General features: G+C 33.1%; 2 protein-coding genes and 1 long non-coding RNA gene across 5 annotated transcripts; 2 read left to right on the top strand and 1 right to left on the bottom strand.

Annotated features, from left to right (window-relative positions):
- Positions 1-5,414: 5,414 nt before the first annotated feature.
- LOC100796857 (TORTIFOLIA1-like protein 3) lies at positions 5,415-8,894 on the bottom strand. Of its 2 annotated transcripts, none has more exons than XM_006600597.4 (5): positions 7,825-8,894; positions 7,613-7,721; positions 6,574-7,121; positions 5,959-6,364; positions 5,415-5,856 (listed from the first exon to the last, which is right to left on the bottom strand). In XM_006600597.4, the coding sequence occupies exons 1-4, from the start codon at positions 8,605-8,607 to the stop codon at positions 5,972-5,974; spliced, it is 1,833 nt and encodes a 610-aa protein (XP_006600660.1). In that variant the 5' UTR covers positions 8,608-8,894; the 3' UTR covers positions 5,415-5,856; positions 5,959-5,971. The 2 variants fall into 2 exon arrangements, with proteins under 2 accessions (XP_006600660.1, XP_003550757.1); XM_003550709.5 differs by having other exon boundaries at positions 5,415-5,853; positions 7,825-8,890.
- An 8,127-nt stretch (positions 8,895-17,021) lies between these two features.
- Positions 17,022-18,641, top strand: LOC100796324 (lisH domain-containing protein C1711.05). The gene is made up of 3 exons (XM_006600596.3): positions 17,022-17,277; positions 17,382-17,448; positions 17,535-18,641. Exons 1-3 carry the CDS (start codon positions 17,203-17,205, stop codon positions 18,404-18,406), a joined length of 1,014 nt encoding a protein of 337 aa, XP_006600659.1. The 5' UTR covers positions 17,022-17,202; the 3' UTR covers positions 18,407-18,641.
- Positions 18,642-18,867: 226 nt separating this feature from the next.
- On the top strand, positions 18,868-21,543 carry LOC121173821 (uncharacterized). 2 transcript variants are annotated; one of them, XR_005889310.1, is made up of 3 exons: positions 18,868-19,214; positions 19,507-19,552; positions 20,373-21,543. It is a non-coding gene; the product is annotated as an uncharacterized lncRNA (long non-coding RNA). The 2 variants fall into 2 exon arrangements; XR_005889309.1 differs by having other exon boundaries at positions 18,868-19,552.
- The last annotated feature ends 3,681 nt before the right edge of the window (positions 21,544-25,224 follow it).

Raw genomic sequence — 25,224 nt, 5'->3', positions numbered from 1 at the left:
AAATTATGGTTTGAATTTTTTTAAGATAATTATTTTAAAAATTAATAATCAATTTATTATATATTGTGAGTTGTGATTGAAAAATTTTGTAAAACTTTTATATTGATAGTATAACATTTTTTAAAAACTTTTTATACCAGTGCATAACCTGTTATTTTTATACTATTTCTTTTCATCTTAATTCTATTTAAACAAAGTGTCCGAAGTGTAAAGAAAAAGGGGCCTCATTAAAATAAGCCCATGGAACCCATGACTAGCAAATCTAAAATCTCTGTGGGACTTTGATCATTGTAGTTGTACTCCCTTTCGGCTTACTTCGTTTTTAAGTTAGCTGCTAATCTCTTGCAACGATTTGGGATGACTTTTATCAGTTTATGGATAGAAGATTCGTTAGTAAACTAAACATAAAAAGAAAATGCTGTTAAACACTTGATCACTTGTGCAGTTGTTTGTGGTGGAGCGGTTTTGTCTGCAGTTTTTCTTTTCTGTTTTAATTTTCAACTATATAAATGCTTAACTTTTGTTTTTTTCTTCTTTTATTACCAATCTAATCATTTTAATTCAAATATTTTATTTTTTCTTTTTCATCTATATCAAAGAACTTCATTTTCTACTCTCTTATGTTTTTTTCATTCATCATACTTTTATTCCTTCTCATTTATGTATACCAAGTTATATTCGACAAAATTAATTAAAAATTAAAAATTTTTAATTTAACTTATTAAAATCAAAAGTATTTGATAAAATTAATTATTAAAGTAGTTGAAAAATAAAAAATAAAAATTTAAAAAGATAAAAAAGAAATTAAATAAATATTTTAATGAAAAAAAGAAAAATATTAAAAACTAAAAGTTAAAAGCTAGGAAAGTAATATTTTTAAAACGCTCAAATCTATTTAAAAAAATTTATTTACTGAATAGTTAAACAAGTTTTCAACTAATAAAAAAATTAAAAATTAACTAAAATAACTTATTGAATATAATCTAAACACAATATTAAGGAATCAAAAGAGGAAATATTTTATTGATAATCATATTAAAACATATTTAAAATCACAAAAAGATGCATTTTGATACATTTCAATATAAAAAATATATTATTTTAATTTCTTAATCAATATCTCTAAATCACTCATTAACATTTACCTATTTTTATTAAGGTTTGAATATAACTTTAGTGTCTCTATTTCACATAAAGATATTTAATTTTCTTATTTTAAAAAATTAACAAATTTTAGTTTAATCATCCATTTTCCTATATTTATTTCTCTTGTCATATATTTTAGTTAATTAATTTTTTTATGATATGTTAGATATATTCTTTAATTGGACTAAAAAATAAATAAAACGTAAGTAATATTAAGAATTAAACGAAAAATTATGAATTTTTAAAAATATGATAATTAAATATATTTATTTTAAAATAAAAAACTAATTAAAATTGTAAATTAAGAAAAATAGAAGAATCAAATTATATTTGAGTATTGTTAAACGTCGTGATCTGTCTGAGATGAATTTGTATTATTATATTTTTTCAAAAAATATTTTAGGGTATAGAAATAAGCAGAAAATAGAATAGAGGGGGAAGTGCGGAAACCCTAGTGGTAGTGGAGTTGGGTGAGTATGGGAATAGCAGGTAGGGTTGGGGATTATGCTTTCAAGGCATTCATCGCCACCCTCGGTATATTTTTTTATCCAACGCAATAGTTACCTAAAGTTGTTTGTTTCAGCTCGGAATCAATTGTAGACTAAAAATTTATGTAAAGTCAATTTTGAACTCAAAGTCAATTCTCGAACTAGCATCGCGTTGTGTTCGCTGTTTTATGCAATTCCTGTTTATTCAACTTCTAAAACGCATTTTGTAGCCTTTTGAGAATATGGTGGCGCATAAATTATCTGTTGCTTCGTATTGTACAATGTTGTTATATATTCAAATTAATCGTTAATCCATATTTTTTACATTTGTCTCTGCAATGCATTGTGTAATGATTGTTTTGGTAGAAACCTTGAATATCGTGTGAAGTCTGCGCTATTTTGCTTGGTTTGGATGTGTTATTTTCAAATATTGGCATTGGCAAACTGCAGAATAATGTCTGTGTTGGATTGATATTATTGATTTTGTTATGATGTCTTTTTGTTGGCATTGGCTAAGTGTAGCATAATGCATTGTGTTGTATTTATATTATCATATTATGGATTTTGTTATGATGCCTTGATCTTACTGTTAAATGTACTTGAGCAGAGATATCTTTACGACTTCACCTAATGTTTGGTCACTTTGGTGCTTTTGTGCAGAAATTCGACAAACAGGATACTGATGAGCAAGCACCATGACTTGATCTCGTAAGCCCACCATCTTAAACAAATCATGTTGTGTAGAAATATAATGTGAGTTTCTTTCCTACAATTTTTCACTTGATTGGCCAATAATTGAATGGCAAATCATGAGTAATAACTTACTTAATTAACATAAGTAGATAGTGGTTTTTGATACATTGTACTTATACATTATTATTTGTTTACGTGTTATAATTTGTACTTCATGGAATCTACTTCTGGTCATATAGCATACGATGGTAGACAATGGAGTTATATTGAGTAGGGGGTGTCAATCACCTTAGTTATTGGTGAATTATTTGAGTTTAGCTCATTAATACCTCATTATGAACAAATAAACTGCAGCTTTTAATTGGGTTTTTGAAGTTGTATTTTTATTCATTGTATTTACTTAAAAATTATATTTAGTTTTTATAATCATCTAAGGTATATCTTAGTTTCTAAGAGTTGTATTCTAAATGGATAATTTCAAATTTTCTTCTAAGAAATTTTCTATTTTCACTATGAAAGATTTCATTTCAAATCTTAAGCTATTTTAATGAATACAAAATTATGTTTTATTGCAATTTTACTTTACATTTTAGCATGAAGATATTTGTCAAATACTAAATCAATAAACAAAATTTTATTTACTGAAAAAATCAGTAGAGAGCTAACTTGAAGTTTGAGTCAAATTCAATTTTTCAAGTTTTGAAATTTTTAGCTAAATTATTTAAACTTTAATTTGGTTCAGTTAAATAATTGAGTCGAATTTGAGTATTTCTTTTACCAGTCAAGCTTGAATAAGTGTCTCGCTTGATTTATTAAGGGTGTGTTTTGAAGAGGTTATGACTAACACTTGTGAAAGTGTTTAGGAGAGTTTAACAAAATAGCTTATGATATATCCGTAAGCTGTTTTTAGCTTATTTTAACAAGTTATCCAAGATAAGGGTAAATAAAATTTACAGCTTATATAAAACTAGTTTAACGTAAATTCTTTTTCAATTATAGAAACAACTTTATCCATAGATATTTATACGATAAAGCTTATTTAACAAAGCTTAATTAAAACTCAACACACTAGTATTAAGAATGTTGAACGGCTATTTTGCAGTCTAGTTTATTGGAGATGAAAAAAAAAAGTTGTCTTTCTTGTTAAGCTCTTGTGATTTTTCTCTCATGGACTTGTTGAGTTAAATTTTTTGGACAAAATTTACGTCAAGTTTTTTACATTTTTACCATCAACTTTAATGATTGTATGAAGACACATTTTTTGTTCAAAATTGTTACGTATATTGAGTGTAAGTTATTTATTATTGAAAAAAAATCTATATGTCATTATTTGAATGGAGGATTTGATAGTATGGATACAAGGAACTTGATTTAAGTTTTGTCCAAACTTTTTTCTCCTTGTAAGTTTAATTTGTATTATGAGCCGTTTCTGGGATTGACTATAATCACCGTTTATCTATTCGGGCTGTAATAGTTTTTCGTGGCAGCATTTAAATTTCAAATATTTGTTTATGCATTTTGTCAAACATACGGGTTGTAAAAATCTGTTATGACTTATATAAGTTTTTTTAATTAAATAATCACTTCTTTTTAAAAATAATCATTTTTTATGTGCTTGTTATAGCTTCTCATAAATTTAATTACTTTAAAATAAAATGATTATTTCTTATTGTAAACAACATAACTTTTGGCTTTTTTAAAATCTCCAAAAATATAATAATTAAATTATTTTATACCAGAATTACTTAAACAAAATTTGTATGGCGTGAACTCTCGATTTTTTTTTTCTTTTTTTCTTTTCATTTTGATATTTAAGCATATTTATTCTATTTTTCTTTTTAAGTTTAAAAATTTAAGCAATATGTGTCACCTATTTAAATGTCAAAATCATAAAAAATGCAATATATAGTCAATTATGTTTCTGGGAGCACATCATAGGATAAAGTGTGAAATTATAACAGTTTACTAAAATATTAGAGCAGTTAAGACTGGGATTACAAGATTGAGACTTTACTAAGTTTCTGCATAATCACCCCATCATCTTTTGAAAAGTAGTTGTTTCTTTCTAGCCCAAATATTTTTTAGCTGTAGAACAATTGGAAATATTCAAGCTAAGAGGCGCAACCAGGGAGTAACTAAAACTATGTAAGAAGTGTGGAAAGGGTCATGTCGTCGGGATGGTTAGAAATATTATCTTGTTCCTGCCGCTGGAGCAAGGATCATCTTCATCAGGTAGAGTAGAAGAAACAACCTTCAACATTTGCATCGTATCACTTGTTCCTGCCTTGATATTCAATTCCATTGAATCCATCATGGAAGCACCATCCTCATCATCTTCTAATAGAAGAGTTGATGTTCATCTCGTTGTATAAGACGATACACACGCACATTTGCTTGGAGTTTGGATTCAGATTGATTTCTCTTTCTTTTTTATTTTTTATTTTTCTCGCAGAAGCTTGAAATTTGTAAGCACGTTTGTTTAATCATGATAGGGTATGGATTGGTTGTTATCTCCTAGCCCAACGCCCCTTAGTATGGTTGTTTCATGACTCATGAATGAAAAGGGGGAAAAATTACTTTTCCTATTTATAAAAGTTAATATATGTGTTTTCTATTTAAATATTTTTGAGATAAATAGCAAATACATTTATGAAATTACCTTTTCAAGTTAAGTCTTATTCAACTTAAAGTTTAAATCCATGCTAATTTTGTTTTAAAAAGTTCACGAGACTATACACCTTTACAGCATTTTTAGCATAACATGTAGAAATATTTGCCAATTAGTAATATTTCTATTATTTTAAAAGATAGTAATATTTTAAAAATACTTAAAAGTGTCAAATTATTAATTAGTAAAGTGAAAGTATTCTTTTTGCCAAAGTTTAATCTTTAAATAAGTAGAATAATGTAGTAGTCCAACAATGGAAGCGACAACCTAGAAAGCGCCGTATGGGGGTTCGCACATGACCAGAAGCTATTGGATCCTTTCCCTTCGAAATATTTTAGAGGCCTAATCTTGACTTAGCGGAAAAGAAGCTAAACAAAATGCACAACAGAGAGCACGGGAAGAATAATAGACCAAAAGCATTGTTATCCAATGATGAAATGCCGATAGTGCATCATGCCACTGTAGAACCTTTAACCATAACTCGAATACATTATACAACGCAATACTTAATCATAAAATAAAAAAATAAGCAGCCTGTCACTCCACTGTTCATATACAAATTCACCCTTATTTTAAAATAGTGTGGTATTTAGTCGCGAACTCACTCCAATGTGCTGTTCTTGCCCAAGATTTATCAATGAATATTCCAATGAAGTTCTGCACTGCGACGTAGAAATGTATGGTCTAGCTCGCTTCATGCCTTTTTCACTTGGAACATGACTAAATAGAAATGTTTTCGAGTGGCACAACAAATTTATATATTCTGATTGAATCGTAATCCCCATCAAGGGGGGTCCTTCCACCAAAGCTGATTGAGAATCAAAAGATCAAATTTGCATTCTAGATTGTGCAGCACATCTGCTAAAAATTAAGAAATACGGGAATTAGAAAGTTAGAGTGGCATCAATTGGTATCATTAATCTAAAATTGCATGCCTTATCTAGAGGCATTTAGAAAGTTAACCTGCTTTTAAGATTTAAGCTATCTCCAATGTCGCAAAATTCCTCGAATTCGTATGAATCTCTGCAAGCGGATTAGTGATGAAGCCTCCGTCAGGCCTAAATCTGTGGTTTGTCAACTTAGTTTCAGCATTCCTATTGGGTGGGTAGTTCATGGCAGCAAGTGATGGGGTGCCACCTGATCTAGAGAATCGCACGATTGAATCCCGGCCATGTGTTTTCCTCCGGAATTTGGAGCTCAAAAATTCTGCTCCAGGTAGCATGCAACATGCGTTACCCTGAGCATCAGATTTAGTCATCCTTCCACTTGATATAGCCAAATCATAAGAGATCTCATCCAATGCCAACTCAAGGCCATGCACACGAGTCTCTAAAGAACGCATTCCATTTTGTGAGCTTCCCATGAATTTCTGTCATAATATGGAGAAGCATGTTGGAGATGTTTGTCATTAAAGAATTGGCACAAATGCTACTTTGACATAAAAAGAGAGGAAAATGATTAAGTTTGAACACTAACAGTATTAACCAACCTTCCTTCCAGCAACTAGCAGAATTAAGCGGCACAGATAAAAGAATCGATTGAGGGAACTTAGTGTTAAGTTAAGCATTAGGAACAAACCTGTAGAAGATCGAGTAGACTTGACTGCTGCTTCTCAATCTGATGTAACTGATCACGGATCAGCGATAAATCTTCACTCTCTTTGTCATTCCTTTGGAGATCTTTAGAGACAATACTGACAGGAACTGAGTCTTGACTCTCATCTTCATGATATGGAACCACACGAGATCCAGCTTTGGACCCACCATACTTTTGCATTTTATCCTCAGAACTTTTAGTTAGCAGTACCCGTTTCATTTCTGACTTTGAAACTCTGCTTTTATCCATTTTGCTCCTATCCAAAACAATTCCATCCCTCTCCTGAAGATCTCCCTGATCAGCCATAGCAATTGGAGCATCCCAATTCATATGGTTTAATTTCCGTGAAACAAACAATCTTCTCTTGTTACTACTTGAAGCACTCGAATTCTTAGCATTGCTAGCAGAAGAACTATCTGCTGGACTGAATCTGCTGAAAGGAGTAGATTTCCTCCGCAAATTGGCCATCATTGAACGAGGACTACATGAATTGTGAGAGACTTGGGGATAGCGCCCATCACTTGCATTCTCTGAAGCCAAAAACACAAATCCAGAAAGAAAACAGTTATGAAAAACAATCAAAGACAATTCAACATAACAAATTAATCATGTTTGGTTCCACATCCCAAATGTGACATTGGCAAATTGCCAAATGACTACCCAAATAATTGCATGTTTGGTTCCACATCCCAAATGTGATTTTTCACTGTCGAGAAGCCAATAGTCATAGCAGCTTTCACATCTGAGATGTGATTTCTTATTTATCAACAACTAGTAAAATACGCACTAAATTATAGCTGACAAAAATTCTGAATTCATCTAAAATCGATATTCGATCAACAGCAGATTGAACATCACCTATTTTCCCTTACCCTTGCTTTACTTAATCATGCTTTCTATTTTAAGCCACGACAGTGAAGATAACACGATCAGTATTCCATTACTGTAAAGAAATCTGACACTTACCCACATTCTCTGATAAAAAACTAAACCACAAAAACTGGCAAAATCAAATAAATACCTTTGGAAGAAGATTGCGATTTAGGAGGTGGCGAAACTTCATCCGAAACATCAGGAATCTGCTTCCACGCTTCCAACATCTGATTCATAACGTCCCGAACTAATTTCACCTAAACAAAACATCACGCACTCTCAATTCACTTTTGAATTACCATAAATAAACATCACCGCAAAAAATTAAAAAAAACAAATATCTTAAGAATTTACACAAACCTTATCAAACCGTCGATTCTCGAAAACTCTAACACACTCAGCCTTGAACTCCGATAAGAAATCCCTCTCCACGTCGGCAACCACCACGAGCGTCTCCGCCGCGGCCTTACGCGTCGCCCAGTCATCGCTGCTCAACGCTTCCACCAAGCACGGAACCAAACTATTCAGCGGCACGTGGCCGGAAGCGCCGCCGGCGGCGACGACGCTTCCGACAAGCGTCAACAGCGCGGGCTTCGCCTTGAAACCGTCGCGCTTTAGAAGCTTCTCGAACCTCGGCAGGAGCTTCGCCAGCCTAGCCGGGTCCGGATCCGGAGCTCCGTCGATCGCGGCGGCGAGGCACATCGCCGCGCTGGCCTGCGCGTTCTGGTCCTGCTCTGTGAAAAGCGCCTCCGCCAACGGCTTCAGAAACGCATTCAGCGGCGGCTTGCTGACGTGGCGTGACAATGCCGCAATGGAATTCACGCACGCCGATCGGACCGACGAGTCCGCATCGCGGAGCCTTCGCACGACGCTGCCGAGGATCTTTGGCAGGTACGGCGCGAGCATGTTGCCGTGCGTCTCCGCGAGGAACCCTAGGAGCTGAACGCATTGCTTGCGCACCGGTGGCTTGTCGGAGTCGTCGGTGGAGTACATGCACGAGAGGAACATCGGCAAGGTGGCTCCGTCGAGGTTTCGAGCGATTGACTCGAGCTCCGCAGCGGCGAGAGACTGCGTGTCGCGGTCGGAGAGTTTGGTTAGGCATCTGAAGACTCTCTGCTTTAAGCTCTGCGGTGTCGACGACATTGTGGTTAATGTGATGGTTCCGGCGAAGGATCGGTTACTGTTGCGGTGGTGGAGCCGGTGGAATCCCCGGCAACATCGCCGGTGATTTTAGTTCGTTTGGCTTGGGAGTGGGAATGGGAGGAACAAACGGTTTTATCAATGTTCAGTTGCGGAGAGTGAAAGTGAAGGTGAAGACAGAAACGGCGTGTCGTTTTCTGGTTATTTAAGCGAGAACTGCTGAACTACGGTGTCGTTTAGTTAATCGTAACGGGGTTTGGTTTTGGGAAGAATTTTTTTGGTTTTTTTTTAAAATTTCTTTTATTAAGTTCTCCATTTTTTCACTCTACTCAAGAGCTGGTCGGGTTTGTTTGTTTGTTTCCATGGTGCTGACTTCTGATTTCTAAATAAGATAACGAATGCGACGTAACTGGAAATTCCTAATTTGTTGGTTAAGTGATGATATTAAAATTAATAATAAGATCCCTGGTCATATTTCATATGGGACTCCATTACTTTTTATAAAGATAAAAAAAGTCTATTTTTTTTTACAGAATATTCACTAATTTTAGTAATAGTTAGTTCTGATAAGAAGCTTAATTGTTATTTTTAGTAAAATCTTTTTTCCATTCATTCATGTTTTTTTCATAAAGTTTATGAATCTAATTTTGTTTCATCTAACATGTTAATAAATTAAGTGAGATTTTAAGTTGACATAGTTTTATAAGTGCAAGTTTGGTTGATGAAATTGAAAATGTCGACCTTCTTAATTAATTGTCTTTTTTTTTCTTCAAATTTTAACTCGTAATATTAAGAGTTTTTCCTTCCTTTATTAATTAATTTGAATTTGAACATACTTATCAGGCTGAATCTTACTTGTTTCATTTGACATGTTAATAAATTATGTGATTTTCTAAGTTGACATTTTTGTTTTTTAAAATACAAGTTTGGTTAATGATATTGATAATGTCGACCTTCTTAATTAATTGGGCCTTTTTTTCAAACTTCAACTCGTGATATTAAAAGTTCTTCCTTTAATTAATTTGAACTTACTTATCAGTTGAATCTTAAATTGTTTGTAATTATTATGAGATATTTTTATTTATAATAGTAATAAATATGATATTTATTTTATAATAAAAATCTATGTTAACAATTAATCAAATTTGGCCTGTGGAGTTAACTTGCCTGTGATTTCATATTCAATTCAATGAATATCTGTAGATTTATATCTAATTATATTAATCGAACTTTCATTAAATAAATTATTTCCATTTTTTATAAATTGTTTTAATAAAAAATTGTATATTAATATTAATTGTAGAAGTTAATAAAATAAAATACATTATTTAAAATATTACATTTTAGCTTAATTATAATAAAATTCAAATTCCTTTTCAATTTTAGTTATAATTAAGATATCATATATAAATATTTAATTATATAATAAGTTCAGTATAATTATTAAATAGTTAGATTTCTTAACTATGTTTATAAGTTTTTTTTTAAAAAAAATTGTATATTAAAAAAGTTTTGTTGAGGATAACAATATAGGTGTTTAACTTTTAGTGGTGTATGTGTATGTGAATATGCAACGAGTACTTAGACACATTTAATGAATAAAGGTTCCACTTATAATAAGTAATTTTCAGTTTCTCACATATCATTTGTCTTAGGGGGGAAAAATTTATAAAAAAAAATAAAAAATCGCTTGTCATAATTAAAATGTGCTTCATAGCTAATGTAGTGTTAAAGACATCCGAATTTTACTCAACCATTCAAAAAAGCCCTTGCTAAAGGCGTCCACGTATAGATCTTAAATGCTCACACAATGATTATAATGACCTAACACCACACTCCAAAGTCCATACACAATAAAATGGAGCCACTAATTAAAAACGTCAATGGCGTAAAGGGACTGTTGTAATCAGGATTGTGTATTGCCGCAGAAAAGCCACATTGTGAGGAAATTAATGAGACACAAGGAAGGAGGGTCTGGCTCTATGAGAAGGACCAATTATGTGTTGCAGGGAATAATCAATCATGGGTGATGAGTACTGTTGACGTTCAGGTCCAACATTGTTATTAAGGTGTCAGATTGTCATATGAAGGTGCCAGGCCATTATCATTCAACAGTTACTATTTTCCCAATCTAGTTGCTGAAATTTTTTACTCCATATGGTTGCTTTTTTTATGCATGATAAATTTTTCCACTAGGAGATTGAATTACTTTCATCCAACTGATTCAACGGTTTTAGCATGGTACTTGATCATAATACTACATATTTGAGCCATAACATTACGTGCCAGAGAATAATACACAAACATGTATAGTAGTTAAAAATGCTAGAGTTTTGTTTTTATTTTTTTTGTTTATGTGCTATATAGTCTCGATCGAGATGACAATTTGATGGTATATGAATATCATTTGGTTGTTTATGACATTGAGTTATAGCTCCATAGTAAAAATCAGATAGGGTTAACGATCTTAACTAGTTTCAATATCATTAATCAAGCATGTAACTATGGAAGTTGTAAGGTATATGTACGTACATATTATGAATTTGTATCACACCTAAAACAAAAAGAGTGTGTACCTGTTTAACTAATTTATATATATAGTAATATGTAATTATAATGGTCATGGTCATTACTCATTCGGTACGTTATTGTCGTTCAAGGTGTATGAGAAGTTGCAGTGGGTAGGACCCATGTCCTTTATTTGCATAACAATATTGCCATAAGTAGGTCGTAATAACCATATCTAATCATAATAATCGTATGTAAATATTATGCTATATCTTGTACTTAATTAAGCATTACATAGTTATCAAGGGGCAAAGATGATTCAATGTTGAACCTACTCACAGCATGGGTCTCAACCTCCACACCTACCTTTCTTCTATATAACATACAAGAGTCGTAAATAGCGTTGACAGAAAAAGCAGGCCCATCAAGATTATCCCAGTTTGCGTTAGTTGGAACTAATCATTTCATTATTCAGATCAAAATGTTGAACTGCGTGGCATGCATATGCAATTCGTCATCTTCTACTTAAGAGGGGAAAGAAAAGTGTAAAAATGATATTATAGGCCTGCACTACAGGGATTCCACTTTGAAATTTCTTATTGAGTCTCAATTTACCTTGGTTGGTTAATCTTATTTATGTGACATATATGCGTGCAGTTCAATTTGGCGTACCAACAACTGACAAGTCTAAGGTTTGAATATTACTATAGTACTAGCTTAAAATGATCGCGTAGTTAGATGATCTTGACCAATCTCTGACTACTCGAGACAGGTGACTAAGTGCATTGTTGTTTCCGCATATTGACAATGAACATGGAAGCAATAACTTGTAGCATTGGGTTAAAACTTAAAACCAAACACAAACTAATTAAGATTGATATATTTTTCAAATATCTAGACTTAGATGGACATTACTAGCATTATGAGCCCGAGGTCCCAGAGCCAATAATGAGTGCACCACCCCTCTATACATTAGCCCGAGCTAAGGTAATGTTCGGTCTTCTCGAAAGTAGAAAAAAATAAGTAAAAAATATTAAAATTTATAAGAGTTTCACATTTTTACAGTTTATTTTAATTTTATTTTTTTTTTCATTTTATTTCACTCAATGGAACAATATCTAGGAGTCATCACGAACCATAATCACAATTCACAACTCTCATGCATCTTTAATTCCATCTAGCTAGGTCAATTTCCTCACCATCATTTTTGGAAGCTATTCCCCAACTCTAGATCTATCAGACCTTCATTATAAGGGTGGTTATGCGTAGTTACATGAATAGCAATTAAAATGATTATATAAGAGAAAGTTAATATGATGATATTATAGCAAACTAGACTGCCATGAGATTCCTACGTAACCTCTTCTAAAGGATTATAAATATTAGACATGCAAGTATTAGACCTACCTCCACATATGAAACATTTCCCTTATTATTACTCTACTAAAATACTCACTAACTTAAGCTTTTTCGCATGAACACCTTTTTCAACCACTTGAAATACCATCAAGTTCTCACCAAGTAGTTAATGGCACCATCAAATCCCCCACCTGTATCACTAGATAAGAAAATTCAATGACCGGAATCAAGTTGGTGAATTATATAAAATTAGTCTACTAGTTTTAGTTTAGATATGATATGATGGTCAAACAAAAATAGTATCACAGGTCTAACACTGATTCGGTTCAGTCACACGAATCTATAAAAATAAACTAGGAAACAGTAATGTGAATACTTCGTCATATATTTAGTGGCGTAAGAACTTAACTTGATAATCATATCATCATTAGAACAAACCTTCTGATTTTCAAAGTATTTGATAATTTTGTTTTCTTCCCTGAAAGCAATGTTCTACCGTGTGATGGATACGCGCGTCTAACTTTAAAAAAAAAAAAGAACGAATTAAGATCCATTCGCAGCAAAAATCTTGGTACGAGCAATATTCTTTGGCTAACTGATATATTTGACGGTGTTATTTAAAATCATGCATACAAGATTGAAGGAAAAGGACTAGCTAGTCTCTCTTGAATTGGTGAGAAGTCATGGTTTGCATTATTGTCTGCACAGATACATCTATATTATATCCCCATCATATAAGAAAACACCAGAAAATGATTTTTTCGATTTTTGTCTTTATAATTGCGCCTATAATTTTTTGTTATATATGTGTATAATTATGCCTATAATTGATCTATATTATAACAAACCACGTCCAAGCATATACAGCCTTTTTGTTTCTTACCCACCGGGAAAAGGAGGGTTTTGCTAACTATTTCTTATATTTAAAATTGGACACTCTTAACAACAATTATATGTATACTTGAAAATATTTGAAATATATTTCATTATAATAAAATTTTCATATACTAATACAAAAAGTTAACCATTAGGCTTTTTCTGTGTTAATATGATAATTGGGAAGCAGATTGATTTATTGATATTGTGTATTTCATTGGCATATAATAAATTGCATATGTATGTCATAGGTGTATAATCCTATTAATATAAACTTACAGTCTCTATATTAACAGAATAACTTTTGTTAGACATTACCGTGTTAATTAGACAACTCTAATGACTATTTTTTTCTATTAATAAGTGTGTATATATATATATATATATATATATATATATATATATAATGTATTTTTTCAAAAAGTAATTAAAAAAATGAAACCTTAAATAATATGTTAAGTATCTACTAATTATATTAAATTTAGTTGGTTATGTTGCAATGAATATGGAATAAAGCTTACAGGTCAGCTAAGAAGTTGAATTTAATACTGGTTAAATAAATGTAGAAAAATACACCAAAACCTTCACGTTATGCTTCAACAACAAAGGAATTAAATAAGCTGCATCTTCATCGAAGAAAAGACAAATTTTCAACTATTGCAAGAAGACAAAAATAGATGGCACACGTATATTTATTTTAATATAAAATGATACTAATAAATATATATATATATATATATATATATATATATATATATATATATGTAGTTTTTCACTATTTTAGTCTACACTATTTTCAATAACAAAATTGATTGGTGGCCATAATTAGTCACGTTTCTTACACTTGTAGAATGAGTATGTTGATCCCTAAAGGCAGCGCCGATGAAAATAATTGATCCAAAGGATCGAAAACAATATTGTCCCACTCACATGGGAATGAAATAAATGAGTGAATTTAAAATTAAAAAACAAACAAAAAGTGATAAAGCCCCTATCCGTCTATTTTCATCCCCCTTGCTCAAATGTGTGTGTGTATATTTTGAAGTCATGCTTGTTCCAATCATGCCACGTGCAATTTCCTAAGAAGTAAGAGGACATATAGCATGAAGTGGGAGCCAAAATCTGCATAGATATCCTTTAATTGAGTTAGACATTCTTCATGTCAATCATGGATTTATCTCCTTTGGGACCCAGGCACTCACATATAATTATCCTCTAGAAATGTTCTAAACTAGAAGAATGTGAAGCGCATATATTGCATTCATGGATTATAAAGAACTCAAACTACAAAATGAAAATAAATTAGTTTATATAATTTATCTGACTGATTTATAAGGTTGTTTAATTAAAAAAATGATTTGGTAAATAAAATTTATTTCATTAATTTCAAACATTTTTTCGCATGTCACTTACAGTAGCATTTTGAGTTTATAGTTTATATTTATTTTTTTTATTTACCCCTTCATTAATATTAAATTGTTAAATTACTTTGTGTGTGTGTGTGTTTTAATCTAAAAAATTATAAAATTGCCGAATTTGAATTTTAAAATTCTTATTCTTAACTTTAGTTCAAAAATAAATTTTAACATTTAAACAAAATGAGTAAAAAATTATCCAAAATAATGCAATACATACTGATCAATAGAAAGATGATCAAATTTTAACATTTATATAATGTTTATGCTCTCCAGCATCACATTTGTAAATCACACACAAACCTGATTCAATAGAAAGATGATTATATTGATTAAAACTAAAAACTAAAAGTTTTACATGAGATTACATTTTTTATATTAAAATAAAAATTGCTACGAAATCATTTTTGCAATAATTTTTTAAAATATATTGCTTCAATTTAACTAAACTTTAACTAAATTTATTTTTATTGAATTAAAATATTCAAAAGTAAGTCTACAAATACTCACCTAAGATTCATCAAGCACGTCTTTCTTTTCGCGTCTTAAATGTATGAGGTTGTTATTTGTTTTTTGGGTCGTGAACGGGCCAGCTTGAACTAGAGACGAATAAGCATTGTAGGTGCAGCCCAAATTCATTTAGTTTTAGGTCTAAAGGGCTCAAACTAAAGGACCTACGAATTCAGTCCATTGGGCCATCCTTCTCGTACCCATTCAATCCAGGCCTATGAAGGGGCATACTTGTACCAGCCCAACCCAAGCTGAAACTTCTTGCATTCCCGTTATTGCTTCATGCACGTCTCATCATTTTTTTGAAAAGTTCATTCCAAAATATAATTTGAGGCAACAGTGGAAGTGTATTAAGTAACAACCTTCAACCCAATCTTCTCTTTCCACTTACATTTATTTTTCAAATTTTCCGTTTTACTCCTGTTTGCACCAAGTGTCAAGAAAATAAGATATCCAGTTTGGACTTTTCATATGTCTACAACTTTCATTTATGTTTAATAGAATAGATAATAATAGATTTCATTCAATCAAGTCTTCCTTACAATCAGTTGTGAGAGATCACTTTCCACTCAAAATCTAGACTCTAGTTCAACACAAACAAGTAATGGTTAAAATTCATCCAAGGTCCACCTAATGCTACCTTATCCTTGCCTTCTTCCAAGATGAATTTAACCATAAAAAAACCATTATCAATGTCCATGATCTCAAAACCTCTTGTTAAATTTCATAAATTCTTGAACCTATATTGCACATAATGTTAAAATCTACTGATTTTGCAATAGCTCGACTAGGGTATCCTTCCATGTGCAATATAGTTATTTGGAAAATTTCTCATCCTACAAGACTTTCAACACAAGTTTATTGTTGATTTCATATTTGATAACGTTTGAATGAACAAATGATATTTCTCATGGTTGGGGACATTGCCTACTCCCTAGTATCTTATCATGAAAAGACACTTAAGATATTTCTGGTAATTCATTCATATTTAATAAGGTTGAAATACTAATTATATAAAATAAATTATTTCTGTACAATGCACAAACTAAAATACTAATATATAAAAATCATTTCATACGTAAATGTACATTTATATTGCAAATTAGAATATAAATTTAAAATGTGAATCCATCATTCTCTTCACCTTCTCTATTACAATTTATTAAAAAAAAAAATCTCATTTAGATGTGCACTTCACACGTTCATTCTTTTGTATCTAGAGAATAAACTTTTCTTTTTATCAATTATCTCAAACTATCTTTTTTAATCTTTATTTATAAATTAAGTTTTAATATTTATTATAATCAAAATTATTTACAGTAAATATAGATTAATTTTATATAATAAACAAATATTTGTTATCAAAATTAATTACAATATAAATAAATATATACGAACAAAGCAATCATCTATTATACATTTTTAATTATAAAATTAATATTTATTTAATATAAAAAATAATTATATATATTTCTTTTAATTTTCTAGGAGCCAAAAGTAAGAAAAAAATTGTTGTAATTAATTAAAGCGACAGTTTAGTTTAATGATAAATAAATATCGGGTAAATAAATATGCTTACGTATACCATCAATTCCAACGACGTCGTGTTGCACTGATTGTATTCCTTTTTTACAAATATAACCTTGTTTGGCTTGAACTCTCCCCAAATCGCCACCCAGAATCGCTAGAATTTAATAAAAGACAAGGGGTAGTAAAGTAATTAAGCATGTTATAAAAATTCAAACTTGGACCTTTTCTGTTCCAAAAAGGGGCAAGGAGGATCAGAGGAGTTACCGTGATCCATTGTTGTTCTCTCTCTCTCTAGAGTTCTTATTTCCTCTCTCTAGAATTTTCTATCCGTTCATCCCCCTCACAAATTAGGGTTTTTGCGAATCTTTTATTGTCTGAAATCGAATCCAACGTTTCAGCCATGGTTTCCGATTCAATCGCCGCCGTGCCGATTCCCTCCGCCGCAAACACCAGGAACCCGGGGAAGAAGAAGAGGGTTCGATTTTTTTCAATTCGATTTCGATTTTAATTTTTCTTTCTTTTACATGCATTCCGTTCTCCGTTCTTATTAGTCTCATCGTAATCTTGTGCGTGTTACAGACCAACAGGTCCGCGAAATTGAAGCAGTACAAAATCGATGCGCGCCGCGAGCAATGGTTATCTCAAGGTACGCGATGTTCGCACTATTGTTTTCGTTGATCCATTCATTCGCTGATTCCGTTCCGTTTTCTGATTCGTGTCGGTGAGTTTCAGGTGCGGTGAAGAGCAAGGGGTACAAGGACGGTTTGGACGATGACGGCCATGCGCCGCCGTCTCCAGCGGAGGTGAAACACTCGGTGGAGCCTCTGAACACGAGGCGCAGAGGCGAAGAGGACGATGGATTGATCCATCACGACAGCGATTCGGAGTCTCCAACCAACTGCCCTGCGGGCGTGTTGTGCGGCACCGATTCGGGGACGAATTTCACCGGCAGCAGTAGCGGCGGTAGCAGCAGTAGCAGCAGCAGCAGCAGTTCCAGCAGCGGCGGGTGCTGTTCCGGGAACGTCACCGAGGTGGAGGAAGAAGAGGAAGGTGATGACGATGACGATGATGATGATGGATGTTTGGATGATTGGGAGGCTATGGCTGATGCTCTAGCAGCCGATGACAAGCGCGAAAACCCTTGTCCAGATTCGCCCCCAGTGGTTTCGCCTTCAGAGGGATCCAATTTAGGGTCTCCGAATTCGAAACCCGAGAGTGGTAGATTGTTTCCTTGGGGCTCTGGTAATAGCAGAGCGTGGAGGGCAGATGATGCCTTTCGCCCTCAGAGTTTGCCCAATTTGTCTAAGCAGCACAGTATGCCAAATCCTGATCGGCGTGGGGTGCCTTGGGGACGCGCTCCCACCCCATCCTCGTGCCCAATTTGCTGTGAGGATCTCGATTTGACGGACACGAGTTTCATGCCTTGTCTCTGTGGGTTTCGTCTTTGCCTCTTTTGCCACAAGAGGATTCTCGAGGAGGATGGGCGCTGCCCCGGTTGTAGGAAGCCCTATGAGTGTGAGCCTGTTGAGACAGAGGCCAGTGTGCTTGGAGACAGCCTCACTCTTCGGTTGGCACGTTCTTGCAGCATGATCGAGAGGTCCTGAGCCCGCCCGCAGTCTGTCCTTTTTTTGTTGCGCTGTTGCATCATCGTCTGTATTTTAGGGAAATCTAATTTTCATAGGTTTAGTTGGCCTAGTGTTATGAGGTTTTGGGCACCTTGAAATCAAGTTGTATCTCGTTTGATCTTATGGTGCATGTGGTAATGTAGAGTACTCTTGTTGGTATGTGAATACATAAGGTGGTATAGAAATTCAATACATTTGAAAATGGTTAGACAAATTCTAATGCCTCTATATTGAATATCATTTTTAATTGAACATGCTCATATTTCTGATTGTGCAAATTCAATTTTTGGTGGTGTTGCAATTTTCTATGTTTACACTCTGTCTCTCTCTTACAGTTGTATTTGTTGCACTCTGGGGCTACTTATGAAGCTATCCTGTTTCCTCATCTCTCTCCATTTAAGATATTTGTAGCTATATATTGATGAATTGAAGGTATATGGGCTGATTAAAAAAAAAAGGAATTATAGCTATTTGCTAATAATGATCATTAGTCAAGTCATAAACTATATGTTTTTCCTGTCTATTTTTCGTCTGTGAATGGTTTTTTGATTTATGGATTGTTTTTTGCTTAATGGAGGAGGGGGATGGGAGGGAAAATAAAAGCCACCCTTGGAGGGGAGTTGGAGAGCAATGTTGCCCCTCTCATTTTCCTTTCCCTCTGCTAACCAAACAGAATATTAATGTTTTATTGTCTCCACTGACAGGTAACTAAAATTTTCTCAAAAGCAAATCATTCAACTGGCCTGTGGATTGTTTCTGTCCATCAAGGATGGTTAAAAAAATCTCTGTTAGTTTGTTTTGTTTGCTTCTAGTCTTTTCATTGCATTTGCTGAAATTTCATTAATGCAAAATTAGAATTTGTTAACATGGAAGCATCTTTTTGTTGCTGGACCATCTTGCACAAACCACAAATCTGTTACATGCCATTGTTAAAGCTTGGTCCTTCTTTGCCCTATAACCGATACTCCCCTTACTTGAAAGGGATCTGCGATATCTGTTTTAATGTGAGTTAGCATTGTAAATATAGCTTCTTTCATGACATTTGAACATTGTTTTTTTTCCCATTGATTCTCTTTTAGGAACCAATATACTGGTGTTAAGTGTAAATATGAAGACAATTTCAAGGTATGGGAATATCTTTATGTCATTGTTGTATGTGAGTCTTATGAGTTTGGTTCAGTCTTAGTCAAAGAATAATTTGACCTTCCTTATTCCTTGGTGTTTTGATAATTGGCACTTGACTGGTTACCTTTGATTTTTAATCAACCTACCTCAGATCATTGTCCTGACTCCTTGTATTCTTTCAAATTGGTACTACTTTTAAATTTTGTTTGTATGAGTAATGAGTAATGGTTCTTGGGCAAAACATTAATTTATTATCTATACAACTGCTGGCTTATTCTACATTGATATGATTCTTTTTATTTTTTTGCTCCTTTTTCTGTTTCCATCCATGATTAAGAGACCCTCAGAATAAGTGAGCCCAATTCTAGTCTCAACATAAAACAGGGAATTTGGATTATTTGTATAACTATCTAAATATTTATAGAAGTGACTTCCTTTGAAAATTCTTTTTGAAGTAGTAGTTTGGGTCTACAATATGAAAATTGCAAGTTAGTTACTTAAAACAATCAATTTCTGATAGAACAGTAGGCTACTTTTATGAAAATGAATGACAATTGGGACAATGAATATCTTTATACTTTAGTCCTAGGGTCAGCTTGAATCCTTGATTGAGAAGATGGAGTGTGGGAAGGTGGAAATTTTGGAATGAAAATCATTTTCACTTGCTTGGTATAATGAAAGTATGAGAAGTCTGAAGATTCAATTGGTTGACAGTTGCATATTTTGTGCTTCTCTCATATTGTTTATCATATTCTTATCTGTGGTCATTTTCCATACTTGGTAGCATGCTTCTCAACCTTTTTTTGTGTCTCTCCTGCAGTTACTGTTTTGGGGTTTGTTGTAGTGTAGACAATGGAACTGATCACATGAAAGGTACTAATGATCATTTGGCGTTGCCTTGTTAGTTTTGGGTAATACAATCTGTACTTGCATTGTGTTAATGCTCATTTGAAGATGATTTGGTCTGATGAGAAGTATAATACTTTTTCTCTCATCCCCTATGAAAAGATAAAATTATTTATTACTCCCTCCCTCCATCCCTAATTATAATACCCTTTTTGAAAATTTGTTTGTTCCTTTTTATAAGATTCTTTTCTAATTTCTAGATGCATTAATAATTCTTTTTCCTACATATCCTTACTTTATTATTCTCTGTCCAAAAATTAATGAGAAGTAATTAAGTGGATAAAGAGATAAAAAAAGGATAACTTTGGAATGATAGTACAATTAATTGACATAATTAATGTAATTAACTAATTTAATTACTTTTTTTAAGGGACATGAATTAGTTGAAAGAATCTTATAATTGGGGACAGAGAGAGTATTTGGGAGTATTTGTCTTTGGTCGTTGCCTTGTTAGGTTTGGGTTATACAATATGCACTGGTGTTATGTTAATGCTAATTTGAAGATGATTTGGTCTTATGAGAAATATAAACCTTTTACTCTCATCCTCTAAGAAAAGATAAATAATTATCATTATCGACAAATTTGATGCCAAACAAATGAGACACTATTGTTCAAGTATTTGTGATATAGGACTGGGGTGAGGCATACGAATACATACCATACCTTAATAAGGTTACTCTGCCAGTGGTAGGTCTACCTTTTTTTGTTTGATGATGTTTCGATAAAAGCTAAAGAGTGGGAATCCCTTGGAAACTAAGATAATTTAGTTGGAATGTTGCTGATGAATTAGTGTGATAAAGTAACAGCAGTTGCTGGAAAGTCGCTTTGCAAACAGAAGATCTTTGGGCTATTGGGAGTGGAAAACTGTACAAGAAATTAGCTCTTAGAAATGTAATTGAACATGCTGACCATGGGAGTATATTAGATATGGGAAGTACCCCTTTCTAACTTTTCTGGTTGCCTGGTTGTTTTGTATTCTTAAACTTGTTGATGTGTAAGGAAATTACACGAGACCTTTATTTCCTAAAATGTGCATGTTGTACACACCAAGAAACCATTAATAACATATGTCCTTTTATTGTTATTGGTATTAGTTGTGGTAAGAATTGGAAGGTGGATAAGATCTGATGAACTTGTATATGGTTTGCTGCGGTTTTTATAACGTATGCTTGTGGTAAAAAATAGGTTTTTAAATTGAAGATTATTATGGACATCCAACTAATATCTTGAGAGAACTTTCTGCTGTCTTTAGCCATTGTGTTTTCCCTTTGCTAGTGTGTTTCGTTTGTACTTTGTAAAATCATGGTTTGACACAATAGTAAATTAATTATTTTTAGAGCATTTATTAGGAACCCAAAGTTATATGCGTGAACGCAACTCAACTAAGATTTTTCAATCAAGATATTTTAGGATAAAATTCCGTTTACATTTTCCACGTTAAAAGTTTGGGCGGTGTGAAAGCTACAATCCTAACATGCATTTAATATTTGAGTTGGCATTGTGCATTTAATTCCCTTAATAGAATAAATATTTTTGCTTGTTTTTAAATATTCTTGGTTGTTTTCTTTCGGGGTCAATACTATTTTCTGTTGGCGACTTGCTGTAATTGACAAGCAATTGGTTGTTTTATTTGGGTTGCTGCAATTCACGATCATGCTAGCATACTGCAATTGATACTTTGAAATTTAGTTTCACGGTAGCCAGGCTTTCGTAACGCGTCTGTTCTTTGTTGGGCCCTATGTCTCTTTTAGGATAAGATTCAAGTGCTGCAAGTAATTGCGTTGAGATTCGTCGTTTATTTACTTGCGTAATAAAAATCGAGTATTTTAAATTGGATATGCTCAAAAAATGCATTCAATGTCAGAGACTGAGTTTCCAACTGTTTGCGATAAAGTGACAGTATCTGGTTCTGCCTTTCTCGTGAGGGTCTGTCAAATGAATGTACTTCATTTCCTGGCTAGTTTCTGTTAGACGCATCTTACCCCTTTGAGTATTAAAAGAAAGAGAAAAGAAAGGGACTATTTATGTTATCAATCAGAATTATTAATTTAAATTAGCTTTCAGGATACGTTATGCTTAAAAAAGAATCGAATCCTTTAATTTTGTTAAATGAAGCTGGGCTGACCTTCTAAGCAGGGTTGTGCTTCCAGAGAAAATTTAGTATGAGTAAAATGTTTATATGGATAAATTCAAATTTTCCCCGTTATTTCATAAGTTTTGGGTAAATAGTTTATGCATAAACAATTTAAAAGAATTTATTATAGTGTTATCTAATAACAAATTATCAAATATAATAAGTTGAAATACTCTCTTGAAAGACTTGTGTCCTGATACACAAAATTCCATATCACTTAAGAGTCAAAGTCAAGAATTATTTATAAATATTTGTCTCTTAATTTATATGGAGACACTCTTTATTAAGGACAAAACTCTTGTGGAGAAGAAAAACGTAACTAACTTTTTTGGTAAAATGGATGGATTGTGGAGTGAAAGTGGACTAGTGGAAGTGCATGTAGCATGTATGCTGGACATGACATGAGTGTCTTAGAAAACAAATGCGGGAATAATAACAAACAAACAATAAAATGACATGGTTACTTACTTGCCCTGAATTGATAATGCGTTTATGGAGGAAGTTAGTAGTTTCAAGCTTTGACTTCTTGTTTGCGTCCACGAACATATACATTTATCAGTTTCCTTCACTGCCACGGAAAAGAAAAAAAGAAATCCGCGGCTAATAGCATGCAATGGAGATGGCTTTGGCGCTTGCACCTCCCACAAAGGTGCAAGATCTTTCTATGGCTGGTCTTGTATGATAAACTCCCCACAGAAGTTCCTCGCATTGCAGATTTTGCATTCTCACCTTGTCCCTTTTGCCGCGGACACGAGACTCTCCTTCATGTGTTGCGTGATTGCCCTCGAGCCGCAAGCGTGTGGCTTCCTCTTGTTGCTCCACAACACCAACGTGCCTTCTTCTCTTACTCTCTATGGAATTGGATGGTGACTTATCTTCAGAAGCCTTGGTCCATTGTTAACTCGAATGATGAAGATTGTGTTTTGTTCGCTGCTACAGTTTGGTTGCTGTGGAAGGATAGAAAAAGTTGGGTCTCTGACGGGTGTGGTCTTTGTTTTTCCTCTGAAAGAGTGCTTCATCGTGTGGGTGCTCTAGCTGATGATTATGGGGGAGTTGTTGAGGTTGAACACTCTGCTCCTAGCCCTTCTGTACGCTGTGTTTCGTAGTGTTTCTATTGGAACCAACCTTCGATCCTTCGCAGTTTCAGTTGCGGATGGTGGCAGATAGTTTAGTGTCGTGTCTCCCAAGTTATGGATTTGCATGGCTTTCATTTGCCTCTTAGGTTGTAATAGGCTGAGGCTCATGTCATGACTTGTTGTGGAGGTGGTTAACAATTGTAACCTTGATTTTCACAATGGTAGTAAAGTTCTACAAAATAAGAATGAATGGTATAGTATAACTATAAGCAGAAAGTGCAGCACAAACAAAATATATATATACAGGAAAAATCCAGAAAATTTTATATGCTAAATTTGTTTGAAGGCATTTTAATTCAGTTTTGTATTCGCCATAGTACCCTTTTTTTTTTGTTTTCCTGCAAACTCATTTTCACCACACTTGTTTGTTGGTTAGAAGGAATAAATGTTATTGAAAGCGAATTAGAAATTTAGAATAAAAATACTTTTTTTGTATTGTTAGATTATGGCAAGACTATTGATACAGTGATACATAAAAGAATAAAAAAGGATAAATTAACATTCGTGGACTAATGGGATATGAAATAAATTCTAATCCAGAAATGTTGGACATTTTCTGAAATACACCATATATTTCTTCAAGCAGCAATTGTTTGAGGTTGATTCCTGTACCCTTCATAAATGTCATGTAATTCTTGTGCTGTAATTTCTTTCTAGAACATTCCTTGGCATCACGTATGTTTTACATTGCTAGCCGAGCAATTAGTTGTTGCCTTCACTCTTTTTCTTTACAGAGATAGGAAGGCATTACTTTGCATAGATGAGACGATATTATGCTAAAATAAGCACAAAATGCCACCTTTTTTTTGTGCTCTCTTGTCCCTGTCACTTGATATTTTCATTTTGACCAAAAGCCATAGATAACAAAAGTCACATTCAAATCGACAGTCTATTCCATACTTATCGTGCTTTGTTAGATGTTAGCCGTTGGATACAGCATTACCCCACTAATAATCTTCCAACCTTCCACAAGCACATGTGTTTTCTCCTAATTAATTGTTAATCATTTAGTTAATAGAGCATGATCTATTATTCAGTTATTCAAATATATTTAAATATGAGATTTATTAAATGAAAAAAGTATGTCAACTGGTCTAAATAAAACTCACGTTCTTTTTCTGTTATTTTTTTCTTCTCTCCTATGTTTTTTCTCAAGTTAAAATCAACAAATGATATTTAGAGCTCTCTTCTTGAGGGACGTGGGAAATGGATGTTGAATCTAGCTTCTCACAAATTGCTCATCTCTTTGATGGGGAGAGTTATGACCTTTGGAAGGTGAAAATATAGTCTTTTTATTTTTGAGATGTTGTGGAAGAGGATTATGAAGTGTCTTCGTCGCCTGAAAATCCCACCATGGTCCAAATAAAGCATCACAAGGAGAAAAAAATCAAGAAGGCGAAGGCAAAGGCATGCCTATTTGCTGATATTTCTTATTTGATCTTCACCAGGATCATGAATTCACCCAAAGAAATTTGGGATTATGAAGAGTATGAAG

This window comes from Glycine max, chromosome 17 (assembly GCF_000004515.6).
Source record: "Glycine max cultivar Williams 82 chromosome 17, Glycine_max_v4.0, whole genome shotgun sequence".
NCBI lineage: Eukaryota > Viridiplantae > Streptophyta > Magnoliopsida > Fabales > Fabaceae > Glycine > Glycine max.
This window is presented reverse-complemented; position numbering and strand designations above follow the sequence as displayed.